A 17,454-nucleotide genomic window follows, 5' to 3' on the forward strand; every position below is an offset into this window, starting at 1 on the left:
GTTCCAGTTTCTCTTCCCCAGCCTTCCTCTTTGTCATCTTTACCTTTTCAAGACATACTTTTACCTGTAAAATTATAATGATTATGATGGTGTTAATAAAAAGCATCATTTAAGTGAAAAGCAGTAATCCCAGGATTATCTCAGAAATGACCTTGTGCATATATGGATTTGTTTGGTGAGAGTAGTGTGTTAATAAGGCTCAGATCATATACTTATCTTTTCTTGGCTCAATTAGCTCTTAGTTTTTCCAGGACTATGTTTTTTTTTTGTTTGTTTTGTTTTTTTTGCGGTATGTGGGCCTCTCACCGTTGTGGCCTCTCCCGTTGTGGGGCACAGGCTCCGGACGCGCAGGCCCAGCGGCTATGGCTCACGGGCCCAGCCTCTCTGCGGCATGTGGGATCTTCCCGGACCGGGGCACGAACCCATGTCCCCTGCATCGGCAGGCGGGTTCTCAACCGCTGCGCCACCAGGGAAGCCCCCAAGACTATGTTTTCTTTAAACTTTTAATCAAAATACAATATACATTAAAAAGAACATGTTAAAGTGAATAAGTTGAAGAATTTTCACAAATCTAACATCCCAGATCAGGAAACACCACATAACTAGTACCCAGAAGCCTCCTCACGCTTGCTCCTTGCACCAAGGGTGACCACTCTCCAGACTTTTAACTGCATAGATTTGTTCTGCAAGGCCAAAATATATATTTTATAAATGTTGTTCATCATTGGGGTCACTGAAGAGAGTGGCTGATTCAATGTGAGTCTTTTATCTTTATTGTGGAATATAACTCCAAAGTACATAACAAAAGTAAATTTTTTGTGTGTAAATTTTAAAATATGGGTGTAGCTATGAAAAAGAATGTAAAGACATGGATGTATCTCAAGACATAATGTTGCATGAAAGAAATCAGACACGAAGAGCACATACTGCCTGACTCCTTTTCTGTGAAGTGCAGAACTAGACAAAGCTAATCTATGCTAATACAGGTCAGAATAGAGGCCACCCTTTGGTGGCCGGTTACTGACCAGGACGGGGCATGAAGAAGCTTCTGGGCGTGCTAGACAGGTTCTATATCTTGATGTAATTACACAAAGTATACATATGCAAAAATTCATTGCACTGTATACTTGTGTACTTTATTGCAGGTGAGTTATGCCTTGATACATTAAAAAAAAAACCAACCAAAAACCTGTGTTTATATTTATAGACTGAATTCTGAAATTATTTAGAAACAGTTTTATAAGCTAAAAAACAGTCTAGTATAGGGCCTTCTATCTTTTTTCACATTTGAAGACTTTTTTTAAGGTTAGTAGTGAAACTAGTGATAGCTAACAAGTTCATGACCCCCAACCGTGTGCCAGAAATTGCTTTGTGCACTTTACCTGCATTTAATAAACACATCAACTTGGTATGGTATGTTTTCGTTTTATCTCCACTTCATAAGTGAAGAGACTGAGGCAAAAAGCAGTTTACCCGTGCGGGGTTTTATAAATAAGAGTAAGTGTCAGAGCCAGAGCTTGAACTCAGGCAGTTTGTGCCCCTAACTACAATACTAGTTTTACACTCAGCTGGAGAAGATACAGAAGTGTATGTGGGCCTTTGAAGTATTCATCAAAGTTTGACACCTATAATTGGGTACTGTTTTTGTGTTATTTTTCTCCTAAGAGTAGACTCCCATGTCTTAAGAATAGATGGTTTTCTGTAGCTTCAGACAAGTCTGTAACTTTGAATGAGGTTATTATAAACTATAGGAAAATACTTACTGTTTCTTATAGAACAACATATATTTATTTCAGAAAAATTTAAAAATATAGTTAAACTAAAAGTAGAAAATAAACACACCTATAAGCCCAGCACTCTTAGCACCTGACATCCTTTCAGACCTTTGTTTGTACATAACTTGTGTTATGTACATGAATTCAACAGGTAGTCTTATTATTTATCCTGTTCTGTAAGTTTTTGCACTCAATATAATGGGGGCATTTTCCCCAGTCAGATGAATTTTTATACTAGAAATTATTTATAACCTTCAAAAAGAAAATTCCAGGGTCCACTTTATATGTGACCCAGTATTTATGAGAGCAGTCCTTAAAAACTAAGGAATCATAATTTATAAATATTGAATATCCACTACCATATCATCTCACATACTTAAAAGTCTTCATAAACTGCCAACAGAATTGCTGTGTTACGTGTAATACTTAATATGTAGGCATTTTCCTTATAGAGCAGGTTTGGGAAAACATGGATATTTTAGAACAAGGCTAATTTTATGTTGTAACTCATGCATTTGTTTTCATTTGAGTCATCAAGTCAAGGTAATGAACCCAAACTAAGTTTTTTGAACTCCTTATGTGCCTTGGCCTCCCCTTACCCATTCATGTATAAGCCCATTTACTACCTATTACAGACTCTAGTATTAAATATTACTTAGAACAAAGAGCTTACCTAAGTTTACAGATATTTTTCCATACCCTTGGGGCAATAAGTATTAATGGGACATTAATTTAGTTATGGAACTGTGGGCCGTTTTTATCATGGTCACCTATCAGAGTCTGACACATAGCTATTAGTACTAATATAGACGGATACACAAACATGAAGTACATCTGCATACCTTTACTCTCAAAAGTATAGTATTTTAATTTATGTTAGGTTCTTTGTGTCTGGCTTACTTGGGATAAGGAGCAATCCAAATATATTTTAACTCAGAGTATCTAAAATTTCTCTATTATTCTCCTTTTCCTAACTGATGTATTGATGGATTTATTATGAACTATATGTAGCTCTTTGCCTCAGTTTCATTTCCTGCTCTCTGTCTCCTTTTACCTTCAAAGGTAATTGGTGTTCCATAAATTCTGAAAGAGGGGGTTAGGCTAATGTTTCACAGGCGATGAGGTAGGGTTCGTGCTCCCCAAAGGTGGTAAAGTAAATTGGTTTATAGAGGTGAATGTGGCATTTCCTTCCTTTGAAGTAAAGAAACAGCAGAGAGTATGCATTCAACGTTGTTTCATTTCATTTGGAGCTTGTTTTTTTTTTTTTTTCTGTTGAGCAGTCAAGTTTTTCCTTGAAATACTTGGCTGCTTTTATTAAAATACTGAGTGGAAGTAGTTTATTCCCAACTGATCTCTCTAACTGTGTTCTGCCTTTCTGTGAGTTCGAGTAGAATAATACCCAGGAGAAACAAGGAATGTTGAAAATGTGGTTTTAATGACTGGATCATTTAGAGCTAAAATAGATACAGAATTTAACAAAATGAAGCAGTATTCACCTAAAATGTTTTAATGTGTCCTTCTGATTTCAGAGCAATCATTTAGGATCGGGAAGCCATTTCAGTAACAGTAAGTATAAAAGTAAAGATTATCATTACAGTTCACACAGTTCAAGCAAAAAAAAGAATGTTTATGCCTCTTTATTTCGTCTAACTGTATATGATATTCCTGCTGCAAAACTTCATCCAACTACTTGTGTGTTATACCTCAACATGGAACTAGGAAGAGATTAAAATGACTCCTGTAGTCTCTAACATAAAATCTGGTAATCACTGAGGCTCTGATTTTCCTTAGGACCTAGATTTTTAAATTGTATATTGTACGCATTACCAAATTTGCCTTGTCGCATGTTAGACATTTATCTTGTGATATTTGGTGCCTGCTTTTTATGGAAAGAGACGTAAACATAGTTTTCTGATTTGGAGAAATCTTTGGATATAGTCTCAATGCAGGTAAGCATTTTAAAATTAGATGTTCCATAAATATTTATTACTTTAAGACTATACATAATTTTCCCTTTTGTTTATTCTCCAATTTTAAACAATTTCTCTAGAAAAATCTAATTTTTTGCTTCTTGTTGAATATTAAATTATCCGTTAGCTAACTACAATCGAAATATTTATCCTATAAATTGCAAAGAACACCATTTTTATTTTAACTAATATACATATTTCATAATAATCATTTAACTTATTTAGTCTAACAATTTTACATAATTCAAAAAACTAACTTAGTGGGACTTCCCTGGTGGTCCAGTGGTTAAGAATCCGCCTTCCAATGCAGGGGATGTGGGTTCGATCCCTGGTTGGGGAACTAAGATCCCACACGCCATGGGGCAACTAAGCCCGCGCACTGCAACTACTGAGCCCACGCACCTCAACTAGAGAGCTCGCGTGCTGCAAACTACAGAGCCCATGCTCTCTGGAGCCCGTACGCCGCAACTACTGAGCCCGTACGCTGCCACTACTGCAGTGAAGAGCCCGTGTGCCGCGACTAAGACCTGACACAGCCAAAAATAAATAAATAAAATATAAAAACCAACTTAGTACCTATTCAAAAGAATATACATACTTTCCTTATGTATATAGGAATAATAAGGAAAAATATGGATATTTTAGAACAAGGATAATTTTATGTTGTAACTCATGCTTCTTTTTTACTTGAATAATAAAGGAGATAATAACACCAAATTAATGCTTAGCCTTCTTTGATATGGATATTTAAGATATCATTTATTTGGACTTATTTAGGAAAAGAAGATATGCTTCTTAAACAAGGTCAAATGTACATGACAGACTCACAGGTAATATTTTATTTTAAAATATATTTATAAAAATAATTGTGCCTTTTTAAAAAGAGGAAAAGAGCATTGTATATTTATCATCTATATGTACATTGAATAAGGTTTTCATTATCAAAGAAAAGTTGGCCTTGTGATCTTGAGTTTAATAAAAGCAGATATTGCTGTGTCTAGTGCCCTCTAGAGTATTTTTGGTGACAGTGACTTAAATAAGAGATTTGAATTACAATTTCATTGTCTTTGACAGTAGCCCTCTATTCTTTAACAGCAGTTGGTCACCTCTTCATATTTGCCCATTAAAGGGGGAGACAGGTATGAATAATTCAAAAGGCATTTGTCTTGACTTTTAAATGTATTGTTCCTTGCATTCAAATATATATTCTATATTTTGGAAATTCACCACAAAATAAAGCTTCCAAGGCAGAGTGTTATCTGATTTTCTTACTTGTTTAACTGCTCCTCACTTTTAGTTTCCAGTAAATACAAGGTTTGCATTTTTAGTACCTTCTGTGAACTGCAGAACTGATAAATATTTGGTCTTTTAAAGGTTTTTTTACATACTTTCTTCTGTAGAAGAGTGAATTAGCCTATATGATGTCTAAGATCACTCTAAGCTGGAAACTTCTAAGATTGTAAGTTGAGAGACTGATTGTCAATCAACTGAATAATATTTAAGAACATAAGATAAATATTTGATTGTAATAAAATAAGTATGGAAATTGTGAAGCTGTGTAAGTAGTTTGTTGGTAGATGATAGTAGTCTTAGTCTAAAGATAACTGGTAAGTTGAAAGATAATTAGAAGCAGACTGAGGCTGAGAAATTATTCCATGTTGTGAATTTTCTTCTTCATCCATGGGAAGGCAGTGTGGATTGAAATGAACAACAGTAAAACCTGCCTATTAAAATAGTGGGTTGTACTCATAGCACATGGCTTTTTTACTCATAGCACATGACTTTAAAAGAGCCCTTACTGTAATAGGGTGGCTGGGGAAAAATAGAAATAGTTAATCTTTCATGGTTATATGTTCTGATACTTATGAAATATTTCAATGAGAACTTAAATTGTACTTCTTTTTGTTAGCATGTAATAGAGGAAACAAGATGTCAATCCAACTTTGTAGTAAGATCGTAGGCTAAGTTCTAATTTATCTTTCTTTTTGAGAGAAGAAAACGTGTTTCTATTTTGTGAGTTGCTTAACATCATTCTCTTGACAATTCTTATACTAGCTAGGATTATTTTGGTAGTATTTTTATAATTTAAACAACAGTACACTGGAGTTAACATTGAGGGAACTTAGAAGTCAATATATGTTATTAGAAAATAATATTCTGTGGAATTATTTGCAGATGTAAAATTGTGAAAGCCTTGTTTTTACTCAAGGGTTCTGATGACTTTCTTCAGAATTTGAAGTTCTAAGCACATTATATGCCATAAAACATAGAAATAGTAAATGTATGTTGATAAAGTTGATATTCATGTGTGGGTAGGTATTACCAATGGTAAGTTTGGTAAATAAGTTTGGTAAGTTAGTAAGTGTCTTCTTTAGGCTTTTGGAATTGATATTTTATTTTATTATTATTATTTTTGCAGTGTACTTCCACAGGTATGCCAGCCCATATGCAAAGCAGATCTATGTTAAGACCACTAGAACTGGCCTTACCTAATCAAACCTCATATTCAGAAAATGAAATTTTAAAGAAAGAATTAGAAGCAATGAGAACTTTCTGTGATTCTGCAAAACAAGACAGACTCAAGCTCCAAAATGAACTGGCTCACAAGGTGGCAGAGTGCAAAGCCTTAGCATTGGAATGTGAAAGGGTCAAAGAGGATTCAGATGAGCAGATAAAGCAACTAGAAGACGCCTTGAAAGATGTTCAGAAGAGAATGTATGAGTCAGAAGGTAAAGTGAAACAAATGCAGACACATTTTCTTGCCCTGAAAGAGCACCTAACAAGCGACGCAGCTACTGGGAACCACAGACTGACAGAAGAACTGAAGGATCAGTTGAAAGACATGAAAGTGAAATATGAAGGTGCGTCTGCAGAAGTGGGGAAATTAAGAAACCAAATCAAACAAAATGAGATGTTAGTCGAAGAGTTTAAGAGGGATGAAGGCAAGCTAATGGAAGAGACTAAGCGACTGCAGAAGGAATTGAGCATGTGTGAACTGGAGCGAGAGAAGAGAGGGAGAAAGGTCACCGAGATGGAAGGCCAGTTAAAGGACTTGTCATCCAAGCTGGCCCTTTCCATTCCGGCAGAGAAATTTGAAAACATGAAGAGCTTGTTGTCAAATGAAGTAAATGAGAAGGCAAAAAAATTAATAGAGATGGAAAGGGAATATGAAAGATCACTTAGCGAAATTAGACCGTTAAAGAGAGAACTTGAGAATTTGAAGGCCAAACTGGCTCAGCAGGTCAAGCCGGAAGAACATGAGCAGCTCAAGAGCAGATTAGAGCAAAAGTCAGGAGAACTTGGGAAGAGAATCAGTGAGTTAACGTCGAAAAATCAGACACTACAGAAGGAGATCGAAAAGGTCTATCTGGATAATAAGCTCCTCAACCAACAAGTGCATAACTTAACGACTGAAATGAAAAATCATTACGTCCCTTTAAAAGTAAGTGAAGAAATGAAAAAGTCACGTGATGTAATTGTTGATGATTTGAATAAAAAGCTTTCAGATGTGACACACAAATACACAGAAAAGAAGTTGGAAATGGAGAAATTGCTGATGGAAAATGCCAGTTTAAGTAAGAACGTTAGCCACCTGGAAACTGTGTTCATACCTCCAGAGAAACACGAAAAAGAGATAATGGCCCTGAAATCTAATATTGTTGAACTTAAGAAGCAGCTATCTGAACTTGATAAAAAATGTGGTGATGACCAAGAGAAAATATATTCGCTCACATCTGAAAACACTGACTTGAAAAAGATAATGAGTAATCAGTATGTGCCAGTGAAAACCCACGAAGAGATTAAAACTGCTTTGAGTAGCACATTGGATAAAACCAGCAGAGAATTAGTAGACGTGAAGAAGAAGTGTGAAGATATAAATCAAGAATTTGTGAAAATAAAAGATGAGAATGAAATATTAAAAAGAAACCTGGAGAACACTCAGAACCAAATAAAAGCTGAGTACATAAGCCTAAGAGAGCACGAGGAAAAGATGAGTGCTGTGAGGAAGAGCATGAAGAAGGTCCAGGACAACAGTGCCGAAATATTGGCTAACTACAAAAAAGGCCAGGAGGAGATTGTAACACTGCATGCCGAGATCGAGGCCCAGAAAAGGGAACTTGACACAATACAAGAATGCATCAAGCTAAAATATGCCCCAATTATCAGCTTTGAAGAGTGTGAGAGAAAATTTAAAGCTACCGAGAAAGAACTAAAAGAACAGTTATCCGAGCAGACACAAAAGTATCACATCAGCGAAGAAGAGGCCAAGAAGTGCAAGCAAGAAAACGACAAGTTAAAGAAGGAGATCCTCACTCTTCAGAAGGATCTAAAGGATAAAAATGTTCTTGTTGAGAATTCTCATGAAATGGAAAGAGCATTAAGCAGAAAAACAGAAGAGCTGAACAGACAGTTAAAAGACCTGTTGCAGAAATACACAGAGGTAAAGAACGAGAAAGAGAAGCTGGTGGAGGAAAATGCCAAGCACACCTCTGAGATGCTTGCAGCACAAACTCTTTTGCAGAAACAGCATGTTCCACTGGAACAGGTTGAGGCCCTGAAAAAGTCTCTTAATGGCACAATTGAGATGCTTAAGGAAGAACTGAAGAGTAAGCAAAGGTGTTATGAGAAAGAGCAGCAGACAGTGACCCAACTGCGGCAGATGCTGGAGAATCAGAAGAACTCCTCTGTGCCCCTGGCAGAGCATCTGCAGATTAAGGAAGCATTTGAGAAAGAAGTTGGAATCATAAAAGCTAGCTTGAGAGAAAAGGAAGAAGAGAGCCAAAACAAAACCAAAGAGGTCTCCAAACTCCAGTCTGAGATTCAGAATACGAAACAAGCATTAAAAAAATTAGAGACTAGGGAGGTGGTTGATTTGTCTAAATATAAAGCAACGAAAAGTGATTTGGAGACACAGATTTCCAACTTAAATGAAAAATTGGCCAATCTGAATAGGAAGTATGAGGAAGTATGTGAGGAGGTTTTGCATGCCAAAAAGAAGGAACTGTCTGCAAAAGATGAGAAGGAATTGCTCCATTTCAGCATTGAGCAAGAAATCAAGGATCAGCAGGAACGATGCGATAAGTCCTTGACAACAATCACAGAGTTACAGAGAAGAATACAGGAATCCGCCAAACAGATCGAAGCTAAAGATAATAAGGTAATAATAATACTTTAGGTAAGCATGTCTTGGTGTTGGAAACCCCAGAGCAGAACTGCCAGAGTAGAATAGGACTCTTTACCATAGCACTCCACAAGACAAGTTTACAAAAGCATTAACAAAGTGACCATTAAATGCCACCTTTTTAGTTTGACTATGAGTATGCAAAAAAAAAAAAAAAAAAAGAATTGGAGTTGACAAAAAGGTAAAGTCACACAAACAAAAATCAAAAGTAGTTTTCCTTTTGTTTCCTCAACTGCTACAGCCAAGAATTGAGGTAAGATGGGGAAACTCAAGATTCACTTGCCTCAAAAATGAATGGTCAAAACCCACTGGGTTTTAAGGTACCTAAAGAACGGTGAGGGAGAGGAGGAAAAAATACTGTGTTTCTGGGCTGTGAGAAACTAAGGATGCTGCAGAGCTCACCAGACTTGATCTTGGCACTCACCCATACTAGTAAATTGAGCCCTCCAACTCATTGTACATCCTTTCCCCGTATCTTCCTACAGACAGAATATCTTGCCCCTCCTTTCTACCTGCTTAAATCCTCTACATTCCTTAATGCCCACTTCATCACTTAACCCTCCTTCCTAAAGCCTTCATTGGCCAATCTAGCCTACAGTAAACTGTTCCTCTTCCAAAATGCATGTTGTATTTTGGTTTTGCCATCCATTTACAACATATATATTACCGTGTCAGAATGATGTGGTTGGGACTTCCCTGGTGGTCCAGTGGTTAACACTCCACGCTCCCAATGCAGGGGGCCTGGGTTCAATCCCTGGTCAGGGAACTAGATCCCACATGCCACAACTAAATATCCCACCCGTGTGCCGCAACTAAGACCCGGCACTGCCAAATAAATAAATATTTTTAAAAAAAATGATGTGGTTAGTCTGTCCAACTAGTTTTTTTTGCAGTATGTGGGCCTCTCACTGTTGTGGCCTCTCCCGTTGCGGAGCACAGGCTCCGGACGCGCAGGCCCAGCGGCCATGGCTCACAGGCCCAGCCGCTCTGCGGCATGTGGGATCTTCCCGGACCGGGGCATGAACCCGTGTCCCCTGCATCGGCAGGCGGACTCTCAACCACTGTGCCACCAGGGAAGCCCTTTCCAACTAGTTTTTAAGAGCAGGTTCATAACTTATGTTTCCATCTTATCATTCATTCTCATGGTACAATTTACAGAATAGGTGCTCAATAATATTTTCAGTACTGGTAGTTGAATAAAGTATGTACTATGAAGATGAGAAATCAGGGAGATTGAGTTCAGTTTTACCCATTCAACAAATAATTATTAAATGCCTTCTACCTGCAAGGTACTATGCTTAATGCTGGGGATGTAGTGACAAGTGAAAGCAGACACAGCCCCAGCCCTCCCCAGTGGACAGGTACAAGTACTGACTTTCTGACATGTCTGCTCATATGACCCAGAATTTTAGTGCTCTCAGCTTTGTGGAAGTCAGTTATGAATATAATGTATAATTATAATAGCAAGTTATTAATATCTACTTACAATTGTCGCTATTTATTAAGCATATACTACATACCAAACATGTATTTATGATTTCATTTAATTTTCTTAACTATGAAAGGTTTTGCCCTTACTGAGAGGAAATTATATATTGCACATACTGTTGATAACAATCTTGACAGCGTTCATTCCTCAACTTTCTGGTGTATAAAGATAAATTTTGTGTCTCAAGGAATGAGTTCTGTGTAAAGATGTTCATTGTAAGTGAATAAGTGACTAATACATGTTTCTCCCACAACTCCTTTGTTATTTTATAAGATAACTGAACTGCTCAGCGATGTGGAAGGACTAAAACAAGCACTCAGTGGCCTTTCCCAGCTCACCTGCGCGAGCAGGGGTCCCAGTAAGAGGCAGAGTCAGCTGATTGGCAGTCTGCAGCACCAGGTCAAGTCCCTGCAGCAGCAGCTGGCGGTGAGTAACCGGGGCCTGTAGGGCTTCGTGCTGATCTGTGCAGGGTCTCGTTTGTTTGTTGGTAAAATCTCATTTAGAAACCAGATTGATCTTCGGCTATGTTCAGATCCAAGAATGTAATCATTTTTGCTAATAGTTACTTATACTAATGATATAATATCATTTTTTGTGTGCTTACTGTATACCAGGCACTACACTAAACATTTTACATACTTGATATTTAAACTTGATCTTCACAATCCTACAAGGTTTTATCCCTCCTATTTAATTCTTAAGGAAACAAAGATGAAAATATGCCTGGGGTCATACAGCTAGGATTTAATCCTGGGACTTGCTGACTCCAAATCTGATAGCTTTCCAACTGTAGCACACTCTCTAAAATATTGGTCCACTAAACTGAAGGAAGTTTTTTTAATAGTCTTTTATCCTTATGAATGAAGGTAGGCATTCCTATGGTTTTATACATTATATCCTTACATATTAAAAGAAAACATCTGTGTATATATATTCATATAGATACCTATATGGATATGTACCTCCTTTATATATTAAAAGAAAGCATCTGGATTAAGAAGCTGAAGTTGGGATCTCAGTTCTAAGCCCTGCCACTTAAAAGAGAGTGACATGGAACATTCCTCTTAACCCTTGGCTTCCTCATCCATAAAAATAGGATAATATGAACTGATTGTTTGTTTGCTTTTTTAATTGGATGAGCTATGGGGCTAAGTAAAACATAGCCCAACCAAATGTAAATTGTTGGGTAATATTTTCCTATTCTATAGAAGTTTGTCATGAGTTATTTTTGAATAGAAGAAAGTTATTTTTTAAAGTGTTCATTTTATGACACCGTTGCCCTACAGATTAATGATGACGTATTACTGATTTGGATCTTATCGAAAGGATATGGTAGTCTCTTCAGTATTCAGAAATATGTTTATTATGTTCATGGCACTATGCTAAGTACTGTCAGGGATAAAGAGAGTGTACAGTTCCTGTCCCCAAGGAGTTCTGGGCAGTTAGGCAAAATATAGATCCATGAAAAGTAAAATAACGAGACAAAAAATATCAAATATAGAACTAAGAATATGATCCCAGATTCTAAGTGATATGAATTCCCAGGAAGGAAAGATTACTGATGTGGTGGGAGCTGGTTTCAAAGAGGAAGGGAGTACCTGGCCGGAACTTGTAGATAGATGGTGTTCGGGTAGGTGGAAGGAAAATAGAGACTCTCCCTGGTAAAGGAAATAGTGTGAAGGAAGGCATGGAGGTGGAATCAAGTGGCATGCCCCAGGGGTAGTAAAACGCTGCTCAGCCTGGCTAGGCATGGGAGCTGTGTTTGAGGTCAAGTTGTAGAGACTGTTGAGAATCAAGCTGATGAGTTTGATTTCTCTCTTATATCTAATGAGGTGTCACCCAAGGTTTTTGAGTCAAAAGTGATGCGAGGAAAGAGCTACCTCAGTCTTGGAAGCATGAAAAGAAATAAAGTCTAGAGACAGAGGATGAGATGGGAAGTTTCTGCAATAATCCAAAGCATAAGTTGATAAGTATTTGGGTAATTCATGGCATTAGATATGAACTCAGGCAATAATTTCATGTTACCTAGGGTAAGTGCATTGCTTTCACTGTGAATGTTCCCACACATTCTTTAGAAAAGTTTATACTATTGTTATGCAATGGAATTTTGCATCTGGTGGGTCCAAGGTGGTTTGTTTTAAGAAGTAGCAGGAGCACTTTAATAATACTACCGTGTAGGGCTTCCCTGGTGGCGCAGTGGTTGAGAGTCCGCCTGCCGATGCAGGGGACACGGGTTCGTGCCCCGGTCCGGGAAGATCCCACATGCCGCGGAGCGGCTGGGCCCGTGAGCCATGGCCGCTGAGCCTGTGCGTCCAGAGCCTGTGCTCCGCAACGGTAGAGGCCACAACAGTGAGAGGCCCGCGTACCGCAAAAAAAAAAATAGTACTACTACCGTGTAGAAGCATCAAGCCTGAGGACAGCATTGTCACAAGCCTTCATGTGGTTGAAAATGTGAATGCTGATATTCTGATCTGTCCATCTTTCCACACTTGTAGGATGCTGACAGACAGCACCAAGAAGTAATTGCAATTTATCGGACACACCTTCTTAGTGCTGCACAGGTAAAGAAGAACTACTCCTTTGGCTAGGATATTGTTTCAGAGAAAATAATTTTTTATTTTCCAGTAAATTTATGTGAAAGTCATTGATGTTTAAAGTAGTTGAACCCCCATATGCTTATTTTAAAATCGTTTCTTTTAATCATGGCTTGCATTATCTCCCAGAGAAATTTACAAAGCTGTATGGCAACACAGCATCTTAAATTTAGTGTTGTCTCCATCTGCTTGTCATTCATTTTATAGACAGTTTGGCAACATGTGATGGCAGCACACGTTAATGGTATTGCTAGCTGGAGATGATGCCTTGACATCCACACATGTCTGTTAGCTAAAAGAGGAGAGTAGGACGGACTTCATTGTTTCTTGGTAGCTCAGGAGTGTTTCTTTGAAAGGTAGAGAATACCAAAAAAGTGCAAAAATGACAAGTAAAATGTGCACAGAATTTTAATAATTTAAGAAAAAAGTGGTTCTGCTAGAATATCAATAATATTTATTTGTTGAGCCTTAATCTCAGTGAAGCAGAAGACTACGAATTGCCCTCTTTGGGGGGTGTAATGAGAAAGCTATTAAAAAAAATCACACTAAGAAACATGTTTAACATATGAAGGATTTTATATTTAATGCTCTAGAAACCCTGTGATCAGCATCTCCAAAATTCTCAGATTCTGGGGGGAAGACAATCGAGACAATGTTAGAATGGCAAGTGAGATGTAATAGAAATTGTTTAGGATTTGAAGTGTCCACACTGAAAAAAAAAAGGTGTTGAGAGAAAACTTCAGAGAAGATCATCATTTAAAAAAAAAAGGAAAGAAAAAACTAGGTTAAATAATAAAAAGGAAGAGATTTTGCGATATCAAATTCTTGAAATAAAAGAGCCTGCCTTTTCTATAGGAGATGAGGGGGAAACCAATGTAAAAGAATGAATGATATGATAAAGCATCTTTGGCTACTTTCTTTTTAGTAGATAGACGATAAGCTGGGGTTTGAAAGTATATTATTATTGCAATTATTCAAAACTATTGACGGGCGGCAGAATGGGGAGTTCTTTGGAGGGAAAACAGTAGAAAAGTGTAGAAGATCTGTGTTAGTGAGGGTGAGGAACTCACTTGGCTCTGATACTGGCCAAGGGGGGAACAGCATACTCTTGCTGAAAGACCGCAAACTGACAAGGCTTTCAACTTTTTTTCATGTATGCTTCTGAAATTCAAAATTATTTTCCACTGACTCCTAATGAAACATAACAAAAGCAATTGGCATCTGAAATAGTCTTGCCTTCTGGCATCATAAAGTTAACTAAGAAATTCAGTTTAGTCAACTATGGCTAATGTTTGGAATTTAAACATCCTGCTGTTATAGAAACAGATTTTGGAAGCAAAACTTTTTATATTAATAGGAACTGTTATGCTGAAACCCATTCAAGTGCTCAAGCAAAGAAAAAGGGAAGGGGGGGTGTTTTAAGCCCACCATACTGACTTGCATTTAATCAACCTCTTGCCGTCTTTTTAACTTTAAAGTGTCTCTTTCTAAATTTAAGCGGATAAACATTCATGTAAAAAGGTCTCAACCTAACCAGTAAAGGAGGAAATGCAAATAAACAAGGAGGTACCATTTTTCAATTCTGGGATGGACAAATTTTAAACAAGATGATAGTCTGTAGCATTGGCCAGGGCATTGTGGGAAATGGGCATTTATACCCTGCTGGTGGGAGTGTAAATCGTTATTATCTCTATACAGGGATATTTGTAGTACTTAGCAAAATTTAAAAATTGAGTCTGCTTTTTTGGCCTAGCAATTTCTTCCCTAGGAATCTGCCCATAAAGATTGGAAACCCCATAAGTGCCCATCATTAGGAGGATGAATAAAGAAATTATGATACATCCATACAGTGGAATATTACACAACAATTTAAAATAATTAAGGCAGGGAATTCCCTGGCGGTCCAGTGGTTAAGACTCGGGCTTTCACTGCCGTGGACCTGGGTTCGATCCCTGGTTGGGGAACTAGGATCCCACAAGCCGCGTGGTGTAGCCAATCAATCAATAAAATAATTAAGGCAATAACTAGGTGAAAGGGCAAGTTGCAAAATAATATATATGATCCTATTTATGTAAAAAAGATAAATATGGGTATTTTTCATTAGTTACTTTTCTAATAAAAAAAAATAAAACTCAGCAGAAGCAAAAAAAAATTTCCTTTTAGTTTACTTTGCTCATCTGTAACTTATGCTACCCCTATCATCTGAGCCATTATGTAAAAAAAAGAAAGAGGTTTGTCCGTCTCTTCTCTGATAATAGATGTTAAGAGCAACTGATGTGCACTACTTTTAAATTGATTTTCTCTATTTCTATGATAGAGCTCTACTCTGTTTTCCAATAAAACCTTTAGAATATCACCACGATGGTGAGGATTTAGCATTTGGTGAATCACAACCAACAAGGTTCTATTATAAAGCCCTTGTCTTTAGAATTTGTGTGTAAGTGAAGATGACATAAAATATTTCTCCCCTTTCTTCTTTCTCCCAAGGGTCACATGGATGAAGATGTGCAGGCGGCCTTACTCCAGATCATACAGATGCGGCAAGGGCTTGTGTGCTAGCATCAGCACCCACCAGCCGATGCTGGCTTTCCCTGCTGGTGCTGAGCATTCTGTGTGCAACTCCATGGCCTTTCTGGACCTCACTTTCCCTCAGCTTTCCCTGCTGGTGCTAGTATAATTAAAATAAAGTATATTTTGATCCATTAGTAGGTTTTTAACTTAGACAAATACGTTACTGAGTTTTTCAATATCAGTTCAAATCTTATATTCTTTATACGTTAATTTTACAATTAGATAAACAACATAACACTTTGCCTTGGATTGGCTACTTATTTTTAATTGATTGAGTACTCAATAAAACATGAGTCATATGAGTGGGTCCATATGAAGAGGGATTAGGCTGAAATAATTATTAAAGTTTTCTTCCAGAGAAATTAATTGGGTTGGTAGCAACTTTTAAGTGGATCAAGAGATCTTTCAGATGTTCAGTCAAGCCATGAGACCTAATGCAGTTTCAAGGAATGCATGGTAACTTGGCTGGCCAAGTTCCATTTTTATTAAAGTAACTTAATGAGTGCTTTTGACTTCTTTTGGAGGTACAGATATTTTTTCTCTCTACACTAGTAAGTATTATGCCTTTTAAAATAAATTTCTTTTCACAAATGGTTTGCAGTGCTAAATTACATTTAGGCTAAGAACAGGCAAGGGTGGAATATATCAGGAATTTATAATAAAATTTCCTCATAATCTCCGCAGCGGTATCTTAATTTTCACTTGTAATGACTTTTCTTTTTACAGTATGAAGAGAACTATGATAAATGGTATACTGGATTTTTCAAAGTGTCAAAAATGTTAGACTTTTTTTAGTAATTACTCTGACATTTGCTACTGTAGTAGCAAAGCACTCATTATATATTCATCCTCCAAATGTTTTGTACTTATTTATAGGAAAATTGCACTAATGAGATTAATAATGTGAAATGCATTTTTTTTTGCAAAATTAACATTAGAAAATTGATTTTAGAAGACAGATCTTTAAGGTTTTAGACAAAAGTGCAATAACATTGTAAACTGTAAGAATATAGATAGCAAGAAAATAATGAAATTGGGCATGTTTATAGTAAATATTATAACCAACCATTTTTATTAACTACATCTCATTAAGGAAAGTTTATATGTTTTGTTATTTTATTAATATTTTATTTACAGTTCAGATTGAAAATGACTAATTTGACTGTTAGCAAATAAACTAAACAAATGAATCATTGCAGCCAAGCTTTTTAAATTGCAAAATGTGCCTTAGCAATAATCTTTGAGCATCCTGAACCAGATTTTTGATCCCATTTTTGTGTAATAACAAGGACAAAGGACCATCAAAATATCAATAACTTATTCCACCAAAGAATAAGCCATTGTGTTTCTTCAGTATAGAAACAGAAGCGAAAAGTCAGAAACGGATTTCTTTTGAATTCTTTAGGTAGGTATATACAATAAACAATGTTTGGATTCTTTAATTTTTATATTTAATGTTGTCCTTCAGCATGAGCTCTGTGTCATGAGTTTTAGGTCACCTATTGAAGCTCTAGAGTAGAGAAGTTCTTAACTGAATACTTACATTTCAGTGTTATATTTTCCTTATTAGGGGTGGGAAGGGAACCCCTATATGGGTTTATATATGTTTTATTTTGTCTTCAACCATCAATAAAATGTTTTCTGTGAAATATTGTTTTGAACACCTTGTAAGAGATTTACACGGTAAACCAATCCATTTGCTATTTTTGGAGAATTTGGGGGAGAGAATGATAGAATGCAAAGTATAGATGATGACACCCATTTTCAGTTAGCTATGTAGAATGCAATATCAAGTAACCTTGAATTAATCCCATTTTCTCATTCACTCACCTTTGGGTCAAAGGCAGAGCTTGCATGTACAACACTGAAGGCG

General features: G+C 36.8%; 1 protein-coding gene across 3 annotated transcripts in view; it reads left to right on the forward strand.

Moving 5' to 3' along the window:
- The window catches only part of UACA (uveal autoantigen with coiled-coil domains and ankyrin repeats), an 87,135-nt gene extending 69,905 nt beyond the window's left edge, over positions 1 to 17,230 (forward strand). For all 3 annotated transcript variants that reach the window (XM_060005680.1, XM_060005679.1, XM_060005681.1), the window contains 6 exons: positions 3,305 to 3,341; positions 4,523 to 4,575; positions 6,165 to 8,903; positions 10,690 to 10,842; positions 12,912 to 12,977; positions 15,498 to 17,230. In XM_060005680.1, coding sequence (XP_059861663.1) covers positions 3,305 to 3,341; positions 4,523 to 4,575; positions 6,165 to 8,903; positions 10,690 to 10,842; positions 12,912 to 12,977; positions 15,498 to 15,569 — 3,120 coding nt within the window. In that variant the 3' untranslated portion in view covers positions 15,570 to 17,230. The remainder of the gene's footprint in view (positions 1 to 3,304; positions 3,342 to 4,522; positions 4,576 to 6,164; positions 8,904 to 10,689; positions 10,843 to 12,911; positions 12,978 to 15,497) is intronic.
- Positions 17,231 to 17,454: the final 224 nt, after the last annotated feature.

Source organism: Delphinus delphis, chromosome 2 (assembly GCF_949987515.2).
Source record: "Delphinus delphis chromosome 2, mDelDel1.2, whole genome shotgun sequence".
In the NCBI taxonomy this organism is placed as follows: Eukaryota; Metazoa; Chordata; class Mammalia; order Artiodactyla; family Delphinidae; genus Delphinus; species Delphinus delphis.